General features: G+C 42.1%; 1 protein-coding gene and 1 pseudogene across 1 annotated transcript; one reads left to right on the top strand and one right to left on the bottom strand.

Annotated features, from left to right (window-relative positions):
- Positions 1–398: 398 nt before the first annotated feature.
- Positions 399–747, top strand: LOC129641620 (elongin-C-like; annotated as a pseudogene).
- Positions 748–5969: 5222 nt separating this feature from the next.
- Positions 5970–17306, bottom strand: LOC129648152 (retinol dehydrogenase 16-like). Its single transcript, XM_055574898.1, is given in 4 exon segments — positions 5970–6166; positions 7150–7310; positions 8321–8579; positions 16994–17306. Coding segments are annotated over 4 exon segments (930 nt in total).
- Positions 17307–19116: the final 1810 nt, after the last annotated feature.

Genomic DNA, 19116 nt, shown 5'->3' with positions numbered 1-19116 from the left:
CCATCACCTTCTCCATAAAGGACTAGGTTGTAAAGGACTAGATTGGGCTAAATAACACTTTCTCTGATCCACATCATGCTTCTCTATATCTAATTATATATTTTACTGAAATTATCATTTTAAGTGTATATCTCTCTATAGTAGAACACTTGGGGTACAAGTGATAGAAATCCAAACCAAACTATCTTAAGAATAAAAGAAAACAGCTGCTACCCCAGAACCTAGGCGGGCGGGGCAGGGTGGGGGGGGTGGGGAGCTGGGAGGGTGGTACAGGGCGTCCCTGGTGTAGGGGCTGTGGTGGTGAGCGGGGACCCAGTGCAGTGGCTGGGATTGATGTAGAGCTGATGAGAAACTACTAAAGTTCCTGTGGAAGCCAAGTAGAATTTCATAAGAACATAATGGATGGAGAAGAGAAAACCTATGGTGGGTGTGAGGGCCCTGATATATGTCAAACTGATATCTTCAGATGGTCATTAATTTATTGTAAAGAGAGAACATGCGCTAACATCAAGAACAATAAAAACCATGTTGAGTGGCCCAGGTCAGTTTGCTGAGAACAAAACTAATGAAGTCAATTTTAGAGAGATCCCTTCACATGTGCTATCAAAAGTATGCATGTATTTTACCTACAAGATTCAATACACTAACAGCTCCAAGGAGATTCCTGAATTCCCAATTGCACCTGAAATTCCACTGGAACTGCTGATGGCTGTGAACTTCCTAGATTGTTAAATAAAATAAATTATAATAAACAGCTAACTCTTTTTCAGTATTTAATACCTGTAGTCCAGTTAGTAATTTTTTCATATATAGCATGTTGCCTGTGTGCAGTTGAACTTTAAAATTCATTGCAAAGCAGATTATCTTCTGTTCTTTTGCACAGCAATCAGAGTTGAAGTTGAAGTTTGTTTGCTACATCAACGAATTAAGGACATTTTCACATATTGAGAGATAAACAAATATACAAAAAGAAAAGAAAAGAAAACATCTCCACATAACCAGGGCAGGGAAATCCAGGGAGGTAACTAGCTTCTGGCCCTACTGAATCCAGGGGACCAAATAATGTCTTTGTGGTTTCTCATCCCAGCTCTCAATTCTACTTATCACTGCTTGGCTTTGTGCCTCAAAAAGAATTGGCTCTTTCCATGTGGTAGGCAAGATGGCCACCAGTATCCTATACTTACTGTCCCCAGATAAAAAAATCCTGGAGGAAAATGAAATTTTTGCTGTAGCCACATATCAATTCCTACTAATGACCTACCTTATTAACCTTATATGAGTCATGTGCTTATCTCTAAACAAAAGGCTATGACCAAGGGGATGGAGCTTTGTGATGGGTCAAACAGATCCTCCATGTCAATATGGCTTATGGTTTTTTGTTTTGATCAATTGGCTAAATATCTGTTTTTTAGATACTTATTTTGATGCTCAAATACTCATAGATTTGTTCAGTGGGAGCCCCTGGAATCTACCTTCTGTATCATTTTGACAAATTTCTTCATCCTTTGAGAGCTTACTTCCTTTCTCCTTCAACAAGATGGTCCAAACTCATTCTGCATATTCCCGGCACCTGTCCAGAGTCAACCACTTCTCTAAGGAGTCTTTGTTTCCTTTTAGTAGACAATGGTAGTTAGAAGTCAAGATCCAGATACCAAGTTTTCTGATTGCTATTGCTATTGTGTTATTCTTCCCAAGCCTTTTCAGTGAACAAGACTAGAGCACCAAAGAATTGATGCTTTTAAACTATGGTGCTAGAGAAGACTCTTGAGAGTCTCTTGGACAGCAAGGAGATCAAACAAGTCAGTCCTAAAGGAAATCAACCCTGAATACTCATTGGAAGGACTGATGCTGAAGCTGAAGTTCCAATAGTTTGGCCACCTGATATGAAGAGCCGACTCATTGGAAAAGACCCTAATGCGGGGAAAGATTGAAGGCAGAAGGAGAAGAGGGTGACAGAGGATGAGGTGGTTCGATGGCATCACCAATGCAATGGACATGAACTTGGTCAAACTCCTGGAGACGGTGAGGGACAGGGAGGCCTGCCATGCGGCAGTCCATGGGGTCGTAGAGAGTCAGACACGACTTGGCGTCTTAACAACAAAATGTATATGTATGGATATGTGTATACATGTGTATAAGCTTGTATACATATTTAAATCTATATTTACTTGTATGGAAAACCAAGGGCTCACAACAATACCTCCAGTTTCATTCCAAGATCAAAATAGAGTTTTTGCCTTTGCATATTTGGGGCTCCTTTCTCTATAAGTAAGAAATCTTATTAATATAGTCATTTATTCAATCTGCCCCCTTTATGAAAGCAATTTCCCATCACTGTCGCAACCCCCTTCCATGTGCAAACACCTTCCTTACTTCCACTGGGCTCCAACAAGCCATGCTGGGCAGCCCTCCTATGTGACCACAATACTCACCCAGGTGAATCTGGACAGCTCTCCTGCAAATGCAGTCCCCTCCTTCAGCTCATGCTCAGATTCTCTGACACTCCACCCATTCCCCAAACCCTCCACAGTGTCAATGCCTGCCTTAACTTGACTCATCGTTATGGCATTGAGTGAATTTTCAGCACCTCATTTTTTAATGTTATTTTATTACTATATATTAAATTATAATGTTTATCTATGTCCTTATTTTTTAATTATAGCATTGCAAATAATACTTAAGTCTTTTTTGACAATTAGCCTTGACTTACAGTGTTTTCTTTTTCTCTAGTAGTAACCCCTGCATGCCATTAGCTTAATGTATATTCTTGCATTTTTGAAGTTTGTATTCATATATATATATATTTATATACATGTTCCCAAAAGAAGTATAATATACATCTTACATGGACTTCCCTGGCAGCTCAGACAGTAGACTCAGCCTGCAATGCAGGAGACCCGGGTTAGGTCCCTGGGTCAGGAAGATCTCCTGGAGAAGGAAATGGCAACCCACTCCAGTATTCTTGCCTGGAAAATTCCGTGGACAGAGGAACCTGGGGCCTGCAGTCCATGGGGTCACAAAGAGTCGGACACGACTAAGTGACTAACACTTTCACTTTCACTTACATGGTCTTTCCCCTTCACTTTGTTCCCCCTTTTCTAGGATTTAGTGTAGAGGTTAAGGTTACAGTAATTTCAGTCTGCTGCATCTTTAAATAACTTCATTTAGTTAGTTATTTTTGGCTGTCCTGGATCTTTGTTGCTGTGCGGGCTTTTCTCTAGCTGCGGTGAGCAAGGCCTACTCTCTTGCTGTGGGACTCGGGCTGTAGGTCATGAGGGCTTCAGAAGTTGCGGCACGTGGGCTCAGTAGTTGCAGCTCCTGGACTCTAGAGCACAGGCTCAGTAGCTGGGGAGCTTGGGCTTAGTTGTTCTGAGGCCTGTGGGATCTTCCCGGCCCAGAGATCAAATCTGTGTCTCCTGCATTGGCAGGCGGATTCTTTAACCACTGAGCCACCAGGGAAGCCCCTGCTGCCATCTTAAAATCGAGAGCTGTTATTTTACTTTTCCTTCACCACTTGGCCCAGTGACTAGGATGTAGTAGTTACTCAATAAAATGTTGTTTTAATTGGATTTCTTAAGCTAGATTTCAGAAATCAAGTTATTTATTTTTTAACTTTTTATTTTGTATTGGGGTATAGCCAATCAACAAAAATTGTTGTGACCATTTCAGGTGAACAGTGAAAGGATACAGCCATATATACGCATGTATCCATTCTCCCCCGAACTACCCTCCCATCCAGGCAAAATGTTTTTTAATCTGCCAAATTATTAGAAGAAAAGAGGTTAGATTTTTCTGCCATCAGAACTCTGAGGATAAATGCTATGTTTATCAGGGCTTCAGTGAGATCACTGTCCTTACCACTGTCCTTAACCACTGAGCCACCAGGGAAGCTTTTACACCAGGGAAGCTTTTACAGTGAGATCACTGTCCTTACCACGTATCTCACATATTTGACTCTTTTAGCATACTATTTAAATGGTAGCAATATTCATGTGAAATCTCCAACTTAGGAGGATCTTAACATATGATGATTTATTTATGATGGTTTGATTTGTTGGTCACCTCATTTTAGAATTATCCTTATTGAAAATAATGTCAGAACAGTGATGACAAATTTTCCTCTGTAACTGTCCATTTGATTCGGACCAGGTCTGTGCAGTCAAAGATAGCAGAAATCAGTATTCTCTCATTTGTAAAGCAGAATAATTCTGACAGGATGAATGTATTATGCAGACAGTAAGTTCCCATGTCTCCAAACATAGCAATAATTCCAACACAGACATAATTTTCTCTTTGAAATACCTAAGATTCTGCCTGGGTAAGACATCAAATGAATAATTTTTCAATGTGAAAAATGTATGATTTTATCACTACAAGAATAGAAATGTTGGCATAGCATGAGAGTTCTATTTACCCATTTAGGCAACCATGAGACTTGGAGTCAGAAGACCTGTCCTGTGCTTAGCTGGAGATTCTCAGAACTAAGAGAAGTGAGCCATTCTCAGTTTGAGTTTTCACACAAGTAAGCAGGGATAATAAGAGGTTACCTATCTCATAGCATTATCCCCCATGAGCTAAGTATTTTTAAATGTAGATATGGTATGATGAGTCCAAAGCATCATATAATTAGATATTGCTAAGAGAGTCTCAGGTGGCTCAGTGGTAAAGAATTTGCCAGCCAACGCAGGAGCCCCAGGAGATGCAGGTTCAATCCCTAGATTGGGAAGATCCCCTGGAAAGGGAAATGGCAACCCAATCCAGTATTCTTGCCTGGAGAATCCCATGGACAGAGGAGCCTGGTGGGCTACAGTCCACAGGATCACAAAGAGTCGGACACAACTGAGTGACCAAGCATGAAGAGAGACACAAGGACAAATGGTTAGTTTTAGAATATTTGAAGCATAACTTGCAAGAATATCCTCCAGAGGCAGAAAGAAGGATCTGACCTTGGCCCTTTTTGATTCCCAAGGCCAGTTTCCCTACACTCAACATACACTCCCCAAAGCTAAGTGGGGAAGGGAGCAGAACTGAGAAGAATTTGGTGAGGGGAGGAGAGTGAGGTTGATCTGGGGCAAAGTAGGAGTCAAAAAACAAGCCAAGGACTAGAGGAACACTTTCACAGAGTCATGCAGGTGACCACTGACAGAGAATCTGGGCAGAGGTAGTCATGTGTATATGTGTGTGTTAGTCACTCAGTCATGTCTGACTCTTTGCAATCCCATGGACTGTAGACCACCAGGCTCCTCTGTCCATGGGATTTTCCAGGCAAGAATAGTGGAGTGGGTTTCCATTTCCTTCTCCAGGGGATCTTCCCAATCCAGAGATCGAACCCAGGTCTCCCGCATTACAGGCAGATTCTTTACCATCTGAGCTACAAGGGAAGCCCAGACAGAGGTAGTTAAGTTGAGTATTTGAAAAGTTAACAAGAAGAGGACTAAATTATTTAATCCATTGATTTATTTGATAAACTAATTTAATCTTTAGAAAAGTAAGATTTAAAAAAAAACTGCTGGAAAGAAAATAATTTATATCTAAAATAGTAAACCACCAATAACGTGAGACTCTCAAGTTAGTAGCTATGACCACGCCCACACCTCTTACACCAGGTTAAGAGACCCGATAGCCCTTTGAACTTTGAAAATTCTCTCGGCAGAGTCATCCCACACTGGAGTGATCCAGCTAGAAAGTGCGTGCCACGAGGCAGGGACCTTGATTTGTATATGGATGAATCTTTAGCACCCAGAACTGTGCCTGGAATATTAGAGGTATGCACCAAGTATTTTTTGAAAGAATCTGAAAATTTGTGAACTAAAATATGGCATCATCTCTGAGGACCTATTGGAGCAGAGAGCTGCATGTTCCTCTGGTTCATTCTCCTTTCAAGAAGAAAATCTGATGACTGCTCCCCATCTAGAATCAAGTGTTTAGATTGAACCCACAGACTACAAAGCATTTTAGTGCCCGATCACCTATAAAATATGACAAAGGATAAAGTCTGCCACAGATGTTGGTAAATAAGACAGAACAAAAGTGAAGCATTTGCTGTCCCAGTCAATAGAGTAGCAGATACGAGGGTGAACAGCAGTCAGGTTGTGCTCCATGCAGCTGGCGACCGGGCTCAGATTCTCCTTTCCTTTAGCAATGAGTCCATGAAAATACTGGCAATCTGTTATAGAGTGGGGGGAAAGTTAGAACTGTGGTAACACATTAACTTGAAAAGAAGCAGGAGAAAATACAAGGTAACAAGCAATGTTGGAGGAGTAGGGGGAGTACAGGACAGGAAGAGAGTGGTCTTGTTTTCCAGGTCTGAGGCTGGGTGGTAGCTGCTGGAGGGCTGTGCAAGAGGGTGCAGGGTACAGGGCTCAGGGCACAGGCTCTGCAGCTGTGCTGTCCAGCACTGCAGCCAGAGCCACATGTGGCAACTGAGCATAAGAAATGTGGTCAATCTGATTGAGATGCACAATAAATGTAAAAGTTCACATTGGGTCGCAAAGACTTAGTACAAAGAAAGAATGTAAAATATCTCAGTTGTAAATTTTTATATTGATTTGTTGAAATGACAGTATTCTGGATAGAGTCTGTTCTGAACTAAATTCACCTGTCTGTTGTTTTTCTTTAATGTGGCTGCTAGAAAAATTAAAAATGCATATGTGGCTTACAGTTGTGGCTAGCATTGTATTTCTATTGGGCTAAAGTTGTCTAGAGCAATATTATGTGTGTGTGTGTGTGTATATATATGCGTGTGTGTGTGTATGTAATGCGCACATATATGTGTTTGTGTGCATGCTCAGTCGCTCAGTCATGTCCAAACATTGCAGGATTCAATTCATCACTCTGCCACTGACTTGCAGAGTAATCTTGGGAAATGACTCAATATTTCAGGCTTCAGCTTTCTTATCTGTAAATGAGGGATAACACCAGCACTTTCCTTCCAGGGTTATGAGAACTGACAGAGTTAATTCTTCCATAGCACCTGGCACAGAGCTTTCATATACTGAGCAGGTGTTGGGGCTCAGGGGAAACCTGACAGCCTGAGTGAAGCAGGAGGGACAGCAGCAAGTGAGCTGGGCCTCCTGCTATACACAGCAAGGACTTGGGAAGTTAATAACTCTGCCATCCCCGCTCTGGGGGAATAGAGGAAGAACTTACAGTCTTCAAAGTACTTCTGTCCATAGCTCTCTTTCACCTCTGGGGACACTTGACTCCAGATCCCCTCGAGAATATCCTGCATATTGTCAGGGAAAATGGATGTTTTGTACTTTCCAGGTACTATGAGAACAACACGAATGCCAAAATGACTGAGGTCCCTTCTGAAACACAAGGTGAAAGAGTGCTAACCAAGGAAACGATATCGGTGTCTGACCTTATCAATCCCACCCCTTCTTAAGCAAAGAATGCCCAAGGCAGAATGTTTCAAGAAAGGCATTTGGGTCAGGGAAGAATATGAAAGAGTACACTCAAGCATCTTGGAAAGATATTCAAGTAAAATGAGAAGAGCCAACACCCATAGATTGCTTTCTGAAAAGCTTCAGATCTGGGCTTTGATGCTGCCTCTTGCTGCCCATCTCACACCACTCTCTTACAGACACTCCCTCCTCTGTGACAGCTCCCTGAACCCCTGAGCCTCTTCCTCTTTACCTACTGCTCAGGTTAGAACTCAGTGTCTTTGTGAAGCCTTCCTTGACCTCTGCCCCAGGGAAACGTAAGTCACCCACTTGTCGGTGCCTCTATGCACCAGCACATACTCATGTTCATATTTGCTGTATGCCCACTCCAGAGATTTTCACCCACAGAACTGAGTTCAGATCCTGGCTCAACTTCACACTTGACCATAGAGAATCATCGTGTCTTATGCATGAGTTTTCTGTGAGGAGTGAATAGAATGCTTGGCCCAGAGCTTTCCCTTTAACCCACCAAGGTTCAGTCTTTCCTTATGAGAACCATCAGTCAGGTTTAGTGACTTAAGGTACTTAATGAACAAGGCAAATAATTTTTTAGTGACAGACTCTTATCATTTACATATGAAGTATACATTACATACATAATATTCATTTATATTTTATACATATATGTCTTACAGAAATATATTAAATTTGTTTGAAACACATAGAAATCTTATAGGAGTGGCAATTAAGACCAAATAAATCCAAATACATTTTTCACATTCCCTAATGTACTACCTTATATTGTGAAAAGATTTAGACATTCCATTTCCAAAGTTTCTCATTTTAGTTGCCATCTATATATCAGGAGCCCAGGCTCACCATTCACAAATACACTCCTGGCCACAGTCAAGTCTTCCTCAGAGGTTGGGCCTTACCTCAGACTGTCGGATAAAGCTTCTACCCCCTACTTAGAAATGCAGTAGCCACCGCCAAACAGGGATACTCTCCTAGCTGGACTAGAAACATTGACTACTCTTCCCCTGGTCTTTCTGATCAGGGGAAGAAAGCTCAGTGTCACCTCGATGAGGCCAATCAAGTTCACATTCAAGATCTTGGAGAAGTCATCTTTGGTCAGCCATTCATTCGGGGCAGCAGGCAGAAGGATGCCAGCATTGTTCACCAAACCCCAGAGGCCTGGGGTAGAAACAAAAGGTATTAGTTAGAGACAGAAAACCCATTTATGAATCCTTTCAGTGTTCAAACCACATTCTCTTGAGGAAGATAAACAATAAATCCAATAGACTGGAAAATTATAAAGTATGTTTTAGTGTGCATGGTAAGTCACTTCAGTTGTGTCCAACTCTGTGTGGCCCTATGGACTGTAGCCCACCAGGCTCCTCTATCCAGGGGATTCTCCAGGCAAGATTATTGAAGCGTGTTGCCATGCCCTCCTCCAAGGGATCTTCCTGAGCCAGGGATCGAACTGCATTTGGTCTCCTCCATTGCAGCCAGATTCTTTAGCACTAGCACCACCTGGGAAGCCTGATAGAGTATGTTAGTAGTGTTAGTTGCTCAGTCGAGTCCAACTCTTTGCAATCCTATGGACTGAGCCCACCAGGCTCCTTTGTCCATGGGATTCTCCAGACAAGAATACTGGAGTGGATTGCCATTCCCTTCTCCAGTGGATCTTCCTGACCCAGGGATCGAACCTGGGTCTCCTGCATTGCAGGCAGATTCTTTACCGTTTAAGCTACAGAGAAGACCTAAAGTATGTTCTTGCTGCTGCTGCTAAGTCATTTCAGTCATGTCCAACTCTGTGCGACCCTATAGACAGCAGCCCACCAGGCTCCCCCGTTCCTGGGATTCTCCAGGCAAGAACACTGGAGTGGGTTGCCATTTCCTTCTCCAATGCATGAAAGTAAAAAGTGAAAGTGAAGTTGCTCAGTCATATCTGACTCTTAGCGACCCCATGAACTGCAGCCTACCAGGCTCCTCCGTCCATGGGATTTTCCAGGCAAGAGTACTGGAGTGGGGTGCCACTGCCTTCTCCGAGTATGTTAGATGGTGGTAAATAGCAATGGACATAAAAAGCTGGTGAGCAGGACTGGGTGGGCTGGTGAGGACTGTTTGTTACCATACTGAGTGAGGTGGTTGGGACAAGCTTCCTAGTAAAATAGAGAACTGAGCAAGTTCTATTTTACAGAAGAAAAATGGGTCAAAGGACCATCTGGAGCTTAGATAGGTTTAAGTGAAAAAAAAACAGCTGCAATAAATACTGCCAGGCAGGAGGATGCCTGGCCTGATGGAGGAACAGCAAGAAGATCAATGAGTCTGGGGCTGAAGGCAATAGTTAGGGAACAGCAGAGAGTCGGTCAGGGAAGCAGTGGGATGCCAGATAATACAATGCCTTGCAGGTCATTTTAAAGAGTTCAGCTTTTCCTTCAGGTGACAAAGGAAGCCATTGTAGGATTTTTGGGGGGTTTTGGGGGGGTTTTTTTCGCACTAGGTCTTCATTGCTGTAAGCAGGTTTTCTCTAGTTGTGGCAAGCAGCATGCGGGGGTGACTCTTCTCTGCAGTGTACAGGCTTCTCGTTGTAATGGCTTCTCTTGTTTCAGAGCACAGGCTCCAGGCATATGGGCTGTAGTAGTTACAGCTCGCAGACTCAGTAGTTGCGGCACACAGGCTTAGTTACTCTGCAGCATGTGGAAACTTCCCAGACCAGGGATTGAACCCATGTCCCCTGCATTGGCAAGAGGATTCTTAACCACTGGACCACCAAGGAAGTACCACTGTAAGGTTTTCAGTAGAGCTGGGACATAACTGAATTTATTTTTTAAAAGGTACTCTGTGTCTGCTCTGTTGAACTAACGAGAGTTGATGCAGAAGCACCTGGAAGGATGTTATTGTAGTGATCCAGACATGAAATGATGATGCCTAGAGCTGGATTCAGAGAAGGCAATGGCAACCCACTCCAGTGTTCTTGCCTGGAGAATCCCAGGGATGGGGGAGCCTGGTGGGCTGCCGTCTATGGGGTCTCATAGAGTCGGACATGACTGAACCTACTTAGCAGCAGCAGCAGCAGCAGAGCTAGATTGCTAGAACGGCAATATCAAAAAAAACCCAAAAAAACCTATGAACAAATTTTAAAGACACAATATAAATCTCTGACTTTTTGAATATGGTGAGGGAGAGAAGTGATACCAAGAATGATTTTTCTGAAATGAACAACAGAATGAAGTTACGATTAATGAAATGGGAAATGTTGGGAGATGAGCAATAATCAGGTGTTTGGCACACTAAGCTTAAATTTGAGATGTTTTTCAACATATCCAATTGGAAGCTATTAGAAATTTGAGTCTGGAATTCAGGATAGAGATATGGCTTGGAAATATAAGTGTAAATATCCTCAGTTCAGTTCAGTCGCTCAGTCATGTCAGACTCTTTGCACCCATGGACTGCAGCACACCAGCCTTCCCTGCCCATCACCAATTTCCAGAGCTGGCTCAAACTCATGTCCATCGAGTCAGTGATGCCATCCAACCATCTCATTTTCTGTTGTCCCCTTCTCCTCCTACCTTCAATCTTTCCTAGCATCAGGGTCTTTTCAAATGAGTTCTTCGCATCAGGTGGCCAAAGTATTGGAGTTTCAGCTTCAGCATCAGTCCTTCCAATGAATATTCAGGACTGATTTCCTTTAGGATTGACTGGTTGGACCTCCTTGCTGTCCACATCACTTTCAAGAGTCTTCTCCAACACCACAGTTCAAAAGCATCAATTCTCTAGTGCTCAGTTTTCTTTATAGTCCAACTCTCACATCCATACATGACTGCTGGAAAAACCATAGCTTTGACTAAATGGACCTTTGTTGGCAAAATAATGTCTCTGCTTTTTAATATGCCATCTAGGTTGGTGATAGCTTTTCTTATCCTAGATGTCCAAAAATTAAGCCCTGAGCACATTCTACATTAAGGATCTGAAGGAAATGGAGAAACCAGCAAAAGAAACTGAGAGAAAATACTGAGACAAGAGGAAATAAGTTGTAAGAGAATGGTGTTCTGGAAACCAAGGGTAGAGGGTATATCAAGAAAGAAAGAAAGTGGTCAAATGTTGCTATAGCGAGTAGAGTAAGGACTGAGAATTGTCCCTTGGCTGTAGAAGGTGGAGGTCATTGGATACCTTGATAAAAGCAGTTTGGGTACCTGTGGCGGATTCATGTTGATATATGGCAAAACCAATACAATATTGTAAAGTTAAAAAAAAAAAAAAGAAGGAAAATGCAAAATGAAACACCAAAAAAAAAAAAAAAACTATCTAAAATCCTGTGGAGCTACTCACAGGACCATGTCAGTGTGTAAAGAAGAAAAAAGTAGTGGGAAGACTGTACAAGTCAAAACATAATATCTTCAGAGTGTGCTGTTATCTAAAATGAGATGTATTATTACATTAAAGTACTAGTTTTTCCCTAAGAAATGGAACTACAACTAACTTTTCATTTCTTCTCATACTTTTCCATATTTCCAAAGTGCCTTAAAATGTATGGTGAATTGCTTTTATAATAAAATCTTTGCTTTAAAAAAAAAAAAAGCAGTTTGGGAAGAGTGGTGGCTGTGGGTGCATGATTGGAAACATTTCAGTAGAAAATAGGAAGAGGGATTGAAGGCTGTGAGCATAGACAAATCCATAGAGGAATTTGGTGGTAATAAGAAAAAGATTTGGTGGTGGTGACTGGAGGTAGCAGTAAGAGGATGGCAAGATAGGAGAAATAGGTGGTGGAGAGAAAAACATTAATGGTTCAGCAGACAAGATAGAGAGTAGAACCACTGGAAAGGTGTGCTGAATAGGCTGAAAGGGATATGCTCTATTGCACAAGTGAGTGGACTGGATTTACACAGAAGGAAGGTAGGGCAGGCTGTGCTGGTACAGATGATGGTAGGTGGGTAGAGGAGATAGGAAGAGTCTGGGGAAATTCTCTGTCAATTGCTTTAGTTTTTCTCAGTTAAGGAGGTCATCAGCCCAGAGCAAGGGTAGAAGGGAATAAGTTGGAGGTACGAAGAGAGGAAAAGTTTGAAATGGCTGTTTGGAAATTAGGAGAATGAATGGAGTATAACCATATACAACAGCAATAGCATAAAAGCTCACTAGCGCAGACACGACTGAGTGACTGATCTGATCTGATCTGATCTGAGAGGGTTGTGGTCATGAATTTTTCTACAAGGACAGGCATGGGGCAGTGAGAGATGGTATTACCCAGGCCTATGGTTTTACCAAGTACTACTAAGAGGAAAAGGGGATGAGAGAGTGTCAGGCATATGCAATGGGGTGATCACAGTAACAGATCATGGAATGAAGACAGGTAATATCAAGGGATGAGGATTTGTGAAAAATACTTGGATCAATGGATTGGAGGTCCTGCTGGGCCTGAAAATTTGGGATCTGGGGGAGATGTGCAGTGAGCTGGAAAGAGTAGAGGTGGTTGTTATAAGAATGGGATGCAACTAAGATGTCTCAGGCTTCTAGGAAAGTAATGAGCCCAGCAGGCCTCAGCACCATTGCCCTGTCTTAGCTTTGAAAATCTTGCAGAGCTCAGTAAACAACAGGACCAAAAATTACTTATTTTTATATCATTAAGCTTTGCATGCAATATCCTGAAGTGGTATGTTCTCATGACTCAGTTATTAACTCTCACACTCTCCCATACCTGAGATGATAGTACTATATTTCCCTTCCTTTTAAAAAACAATGGAAATGGGAGTGACCAACAGAGAGTGAAATCAAAGATAATCTTAACTCCTTTCCAATTTATCTTGAACCCTGTACAACCTTGAAGTGAAGTAGCTCAGTCATGTCCTACTCTTTCCAACCCCATGGACTGTAGCCTACCAGGTTCCTCCATCCAAGGAATTTTTCAGGCAAGAACACTGGAGTGGATTGCCATTTCCTTCTCCAGGAGATCTTTCCAACCCAGGGATAGAACCCAGGTCTCCTGCATTGCAAGCAGATACTTTACCATCTAAGCCACCAGGAAAGCCAAACTCAAATATTAATTTTTAACCTATATTAATTTTAATATTTAATTAAAATATTAATTTTAACCAACAAATTACTGTACTGTCCCCATGATTTTTGATATATCCTGGTATTTTCACACACACTGACCAAGAATTGCCAATGTTGGGCGATGTTCAGAGTAAATTGATCCAGGTGGCAGGGTCCTGGCAACAGGACAGTAACTCAGAGAGAACAGATTGGAACTTACAAAAATAAACAAAGGGAAAGGTCTTAAATTTCACGTTCCTTCATGTGTGTATGTGCTAAGCCGCTTCACCCCACAGACCATAGCCTGCCAGGCTCCTCTGTCCATGGGATTCTCCAGGCAAGAATGCTGGAGTGGGTTGCCATGCCCTCCTCCAGGGCATCTTCTCAACCCAGGGATCAAACCCACATCTCTTATATCTCCTGCATTGGCAGGCAGGTTCTTTACCACTATCACCACCTGGGAAACCCCTTAACATTTCTTTCATTGTCTCACAATTCCTGGTCTTCTCTCCACCACTCTCATAACCCAAAAAGACTGGAAGGAAGAGAATATACACTCTTGTATTGTGAGAATGGTCTTTAAGTAATGATTCCCCAATATCAGTATTACTTTTTTTTAACAATATTACTTTCTTTCCTTTATTCATTTTTTAGAACTTTGCAGAAGACGGGGGGTATGAATAGAAAAGAAGTGACATCTTCCACAATTTATGTCCTTGGCTCAAAATCCCAACAGAGGCCATTCTCCACTTCAGAGAACCCATTCTCAAAAAGCAGAGAATACCTGCTGTATCGTACAGGGAGCTCAGAGCAGGGCTCTGTGATGGCCCAGATGGTGGCATGGGGGAAGGGGGTGGGGGAGAGGTCCAAGAGAGAGGGAATATATGTATGCTTATAGCTGATTCATTTTGTTGTACCGCAGAAACCAACACAACATTGTAAAGCAAGTATATCCCATTTTTTTTAAAAGGGAAGAGAGTGAGGGATCTGTGCTGGGGTGTTTACTGATTCTTATGTGCCAATGTCATCCAGTCTCATAGGAGACTGTATATGTAAATAATATATATTCAAATAGTTAAGACATCAATCATTCTCTCAAGAAATTTAAAATTGCTTGCAATAAAAGTTGTATTGGAAAAAGGGACTACACTGATAATTAGTACAACCAAGATTAAATTCCAAAAAAGTCAGAAAAGTATGCGTAACTAGATTTAGAGAGAAGGCTTCAGCCAGGGGTGGCCTTTAAAGGAGAGGCTCCAATTCAGAGAAGCACGATGAATAAAACTGTGACCACAGGAAGCCACTGGCATCAGCAGTCCCCAAATGCATCAGATTTAGCTGCTTAAGGAGGAGGCTTATTTCTGGAACATTGAGGGTGTGAGGTTTTGAGGCTTCAACCTTTCATTAACATATAGAGACTTACCTCTGAAAGGGCCAAACCCCCTTTTCATTTTTCTCTCATTACTACAGGAGAGGGAGAGAAAAGCGAAACTTCAAAGGAGACATGCATCCTGGGGCTCAAGGAATTTAGGGGTGTTTTGAAAATACTTGAGGCAGTACAAAGTCCTTATTCACTCCAAGATCTTGAAATAATGTGACCAAATAGAACACTTTTTGAAATAAATGACTACAAAATACATGTCAACCTAATTAATGGTTCATTGTTCTGTAAACAATTTAAGAGTTCAACTTTCTTACATTTCTCACATTGTGTGTTTGTGATAATAGCTACAGAGTCACAGGCAATCACCAATTAAAATAAATTATAGGCAGTTGTGATAGTTTTATTTCTAGCACTAGTTTGTTTTCAAATAAAGCTTTATTTTAAAATTTACTTTTTAACTAAAAGAAAATCTTTTCTGTATGTAGGTGTGGATGCATTTCCACGCCTTTGATCTGATGTGCAGAACAGGGCCTCTACAGTGACCAGCTGGACATTCAGCCTGAAGCAAGGCAATATCTCATCCTCTTTTATTTGGCCTCAGTAGCTATGTAGCTCAAACAAAAATTTAGTAAGTTTTTGCGTCATGAATTTAAACTAGAAAATCATGCTGCTCTCAGTAACTGTGAACAAGCATTTTGCCAAAGTGCCAAAAGAAGACATTTAAACAGCAACCCCCACCCCCAACAAAATGGTCCCAGAGCCTTTTACAAAAATAAGGATTAAGTGTCCTCCACCTGTGCCAACTACTGTAACATTTTCAGCTGAGAGGACCACACAGCATGGACAGAGGGAATTAATTCTCAATTTCCTTTCAGCACTGGGAGCAGAAGGGCTATGCAAGGAAGAAACATGCAGAACTTGAGAGAAAGCAGCAGTTCCTTCAGGCTTCCCAGGTGGGGCTAGCGGTAAAGAATCCGCCTGCCAATTCAGCAGATGCAGGAGATGTGGGTTTGATCCCTGGAATGGGAAGATCCCCTGGAGAAGAAAATGGCAACCCCCTGCAGTATTCTTGCCTGGAAAATCCCATGGACAGAGGAGCCTGGCAGGCTTCAGTGCATTGGGTCAGACATGACCTAGTGACTGAACAACAGCAGTTCCTTCATGTTGAATGCAGCACGGGCAGCGGGACGGTCAACATGCCTTTCCTTGGCTTCAGCCTCTCTCCCAGGGATTCCCTGTATTCAGAGTTCTTGCCCAGGATGCACATGGGTCAAGGCCAGGTGAGTGCAAGAAAGGGAGAAAGAACCAACACCTACAGCTCTTAGTCTGCGGAATGCTCACTCAGCCGAAGGACATACCACTTCCAGATCCCAAATGGTTGGCCCTGGATTTTCTTCTAGAAAATTGAGAAATCTGGCTGCTCCCTTGCCAAAGGGAGGGCACCTGCTTAGCCTCACAGGAAGCCCTCTCTGCTGCTTGCCTGGGCTGTCTGAGAAACTCATGCCAGTACTGATAAGAGAGGACAGGACACACAGATTTTGCTTGGGTCTTGGTGACAGGAGTTTGGGTATACCTTGATCTCAATTATTTTCTCAAGATTGACTCATCATAAATTCACTGTCAGCACTGACTGAACAATAAAGACATTTCCAGAACCCTCCCTGAATACAATAGGTTTTTCTGATTCTCAACATTTGCTAACTTTGAAAAAGACAGATTTATACTGTTCTCAAGAAAAGACATGTAAAATTATATACGAGCAGCATAATGGCAGCCTGCTCATGGCAAAGTTAACATTTTTACTCTGGATTTTCAGAGGATTCCATACATGCAAATTACAGTTTCTGCACCACAGTCACCTCTTTCTTTCCCCTCATTGCCTTTCTAGCCTTCATTCTATCTTCCCTACCTATACATACTCTTACCTATTAAGCCTGTTTCCTCACTGCTTTACCTTCCACTCTGATACACATATATTCCATACAACCTGACTTTTTTAGGCCAGTCCCAAATATGTTCACTTACTCCATGAATGCTAATGTATTTTTGAGTCTTCATGTAATAAAACATGTCCCAAATATATCCCTACCCTGAGCCCCAAGACTTTTCACCTGGCATGGTTTTTGCTAATTCTAAAACACTGAAGACAAAGCAGCCTATCCAATGGACAGACTTCCCCTGGCCATACCTCTGTCCCCCACATCTTCCTTCACCCACTTGGTGGTCGCAGCGATGCTCTCTGTCTTGATGACATCCAGGATCACCGTCTGCAGCCTGTCTGACGTCTGGTTCCTCAGCTGCTCGGCCCCCTGCTCTGTCAGACACTCAGCCAAAAGCCTCAAGCCTCGTAGGTCCAGCTGCCTGGCCAGGAGGTTCCCGAAGCCTGAGTCACAGCCCGTGATGAAGACAAACTTGTCCCGGAGGTGGCTCACCACCTGTCTCTCCCGGTACCAGCGCAGGAGGTAGTACAGGCCCACGAGGACCGCCAGGTACAGCCACATGGCAGAAACCTGTCCTTCCCTTTAAGAAAAAAGAAAATTCTTCCAGACTCAAACAGGTTAGGGTTATGTTTGCCTGCTTTTTTATTGTTTTCTAGTTTACCCTTAATCTACTCAATTAAGTTAATGATGCCTATAAAGATTAACTTTTGATATAATAATTTTGAAGGTTGGTTATTTAAGAGGCTTTTGAGGAATGTATTTGAAAATAGGAAAGCAGGATGATTCTATCAGGTTTAGGAATTAATATGAAACTCCTATTCTGGTCATGCTGTTTTTAAAAAGGAGTATTTGACAAAAATTTAGATGTATTAATATTAGGTAAAGAAAGGAGATAATGAGTCAGTTGGCAACTTCAAGCATTCAGAAATAGATACAGCTTGATTCTTCAAAATTGAATTTGTTAAAATTAAAAGTGTTGCCAGATATGCAGACTGCAATTTGGTTTTTCCTTCTTTGTTCTCTCCTCTTTTAAGCAAACAAACAAACAAAATACATTTAAGCAACTTTATAGAATAAAGATCATAATTATAATTAATTTAATCTTAATTTTATCTGATATTTAATGTTAAATTTAAAAATATTAATTTATTTTAATATCCCTATTATGTAAAGACAGTGAAGGAGAAAGATAAATAAGTAAATATACATATTTAAGATCAAGAAGAGAAACTCAAGAAATACGCAAAAACTATTGTAAAAACACTAAGAAGTGATAACTAGATGTTGGGAGGACAGCAGGATGAATAGGTAAAATGTAGACAATTTTTAGGACAGTGAAACTATTCTAGATGATACTGTAATGGTGGGCATGATCTCAGACAGTCAACAATGAGCAGTCCTGAAAAGAATTCTTTGTTCCCTGCCTGGAAGTTGAACCGAGGTAGCCTGGATGAGGCAATGGCACCCCACTCCAGTACTCTTGCCTGGAAAATCCCATGGACGGAGGAGCCTGGAAGGCTGCAGTCCATGGGGTCGCTGAGGGTCGGACACAACTGAGCAACTTCATTTTCACTTTTCCCTTTCATGCATTGGAGAAGGAAATGGCAACCCACTCCAGTGTTCTTGCCTGGAGAACCCCAGGGATGAGGGAGCCTGGTGGGCTGCTGTCTGTCGGGTCGCACAGAGTTGGACACGACTGAAGTGACATAGCAGCAGCAGCAGCCTGGATGAAAACTGGAAACCCTAGCCACTAGACCACCAGGGGCTAGAAGCCAGACGCACATTTTTCCCAGCTCTTACCCCCATAGAAAGCAAGGCTGTTTCAAGGAGGCAAAAACTGTAAAAATAGGTACAAAGTTTATTTTTGGAGACACAGCGTTACTTGTGGGAGAGCATACAGAGAAACTGTTTAAGACAGAAGCAAGGCAGAAATTACACACCCAAAGAAAAAGAGTGGGGGCGTCCTATCTAATGAGGAGTAGCCCAGTAAAGAGGTGACTTAAATCACTTATATAGGATAATCTTTCCTGGTCTTTGTTCACCTTTGGCCAATTATCTTGTTTTCTTTTCACATCTGATTGGTTCTAGGACCCTCTGCAACATTCTAGCACAACTATTTGCTAAGATGGATCCCACCACAGAGGCCTGTGGGATGGTACCCCCTCCCTTTTTGACCCCCAAGGAGCCTTCCTGCACATATGCAGACAGTGAAGTTTTTCTTGACCTCAGGAGGGGTCATCTTATTTCTTTACTTCAGCAGAGCTCAGCTTCTACCACTAGCTTTGTTCTTGGAGTGTCAGGGTTAAAAAAAAAAAGCTTCAGTTCTACTCCACTTGACAAACACTAGCTGTCCAGCCCACAGGCCCATCTA

This window comes from Bubalus kerabau, chromosome 1, assembly GCF_029407905.1.
Source record: "Bubalus kerabau isolate K-KA32 ecotype Philippines breed swamp buffalo chromosome 1, PCC_UOA_SB_1v2, whole genome shotgun sequence".
Taxonomy (NCBI): Eukaryota; Metazoa; Chordata; class Mammalia; order Artiodactyla; family Bovidae; genus Bubalus; species Bubalus kerabau.
Note: the sequence above shows the minus strand (reverse complement) of the source record. Positions and strands in the feature narration are given on the sequence as shown.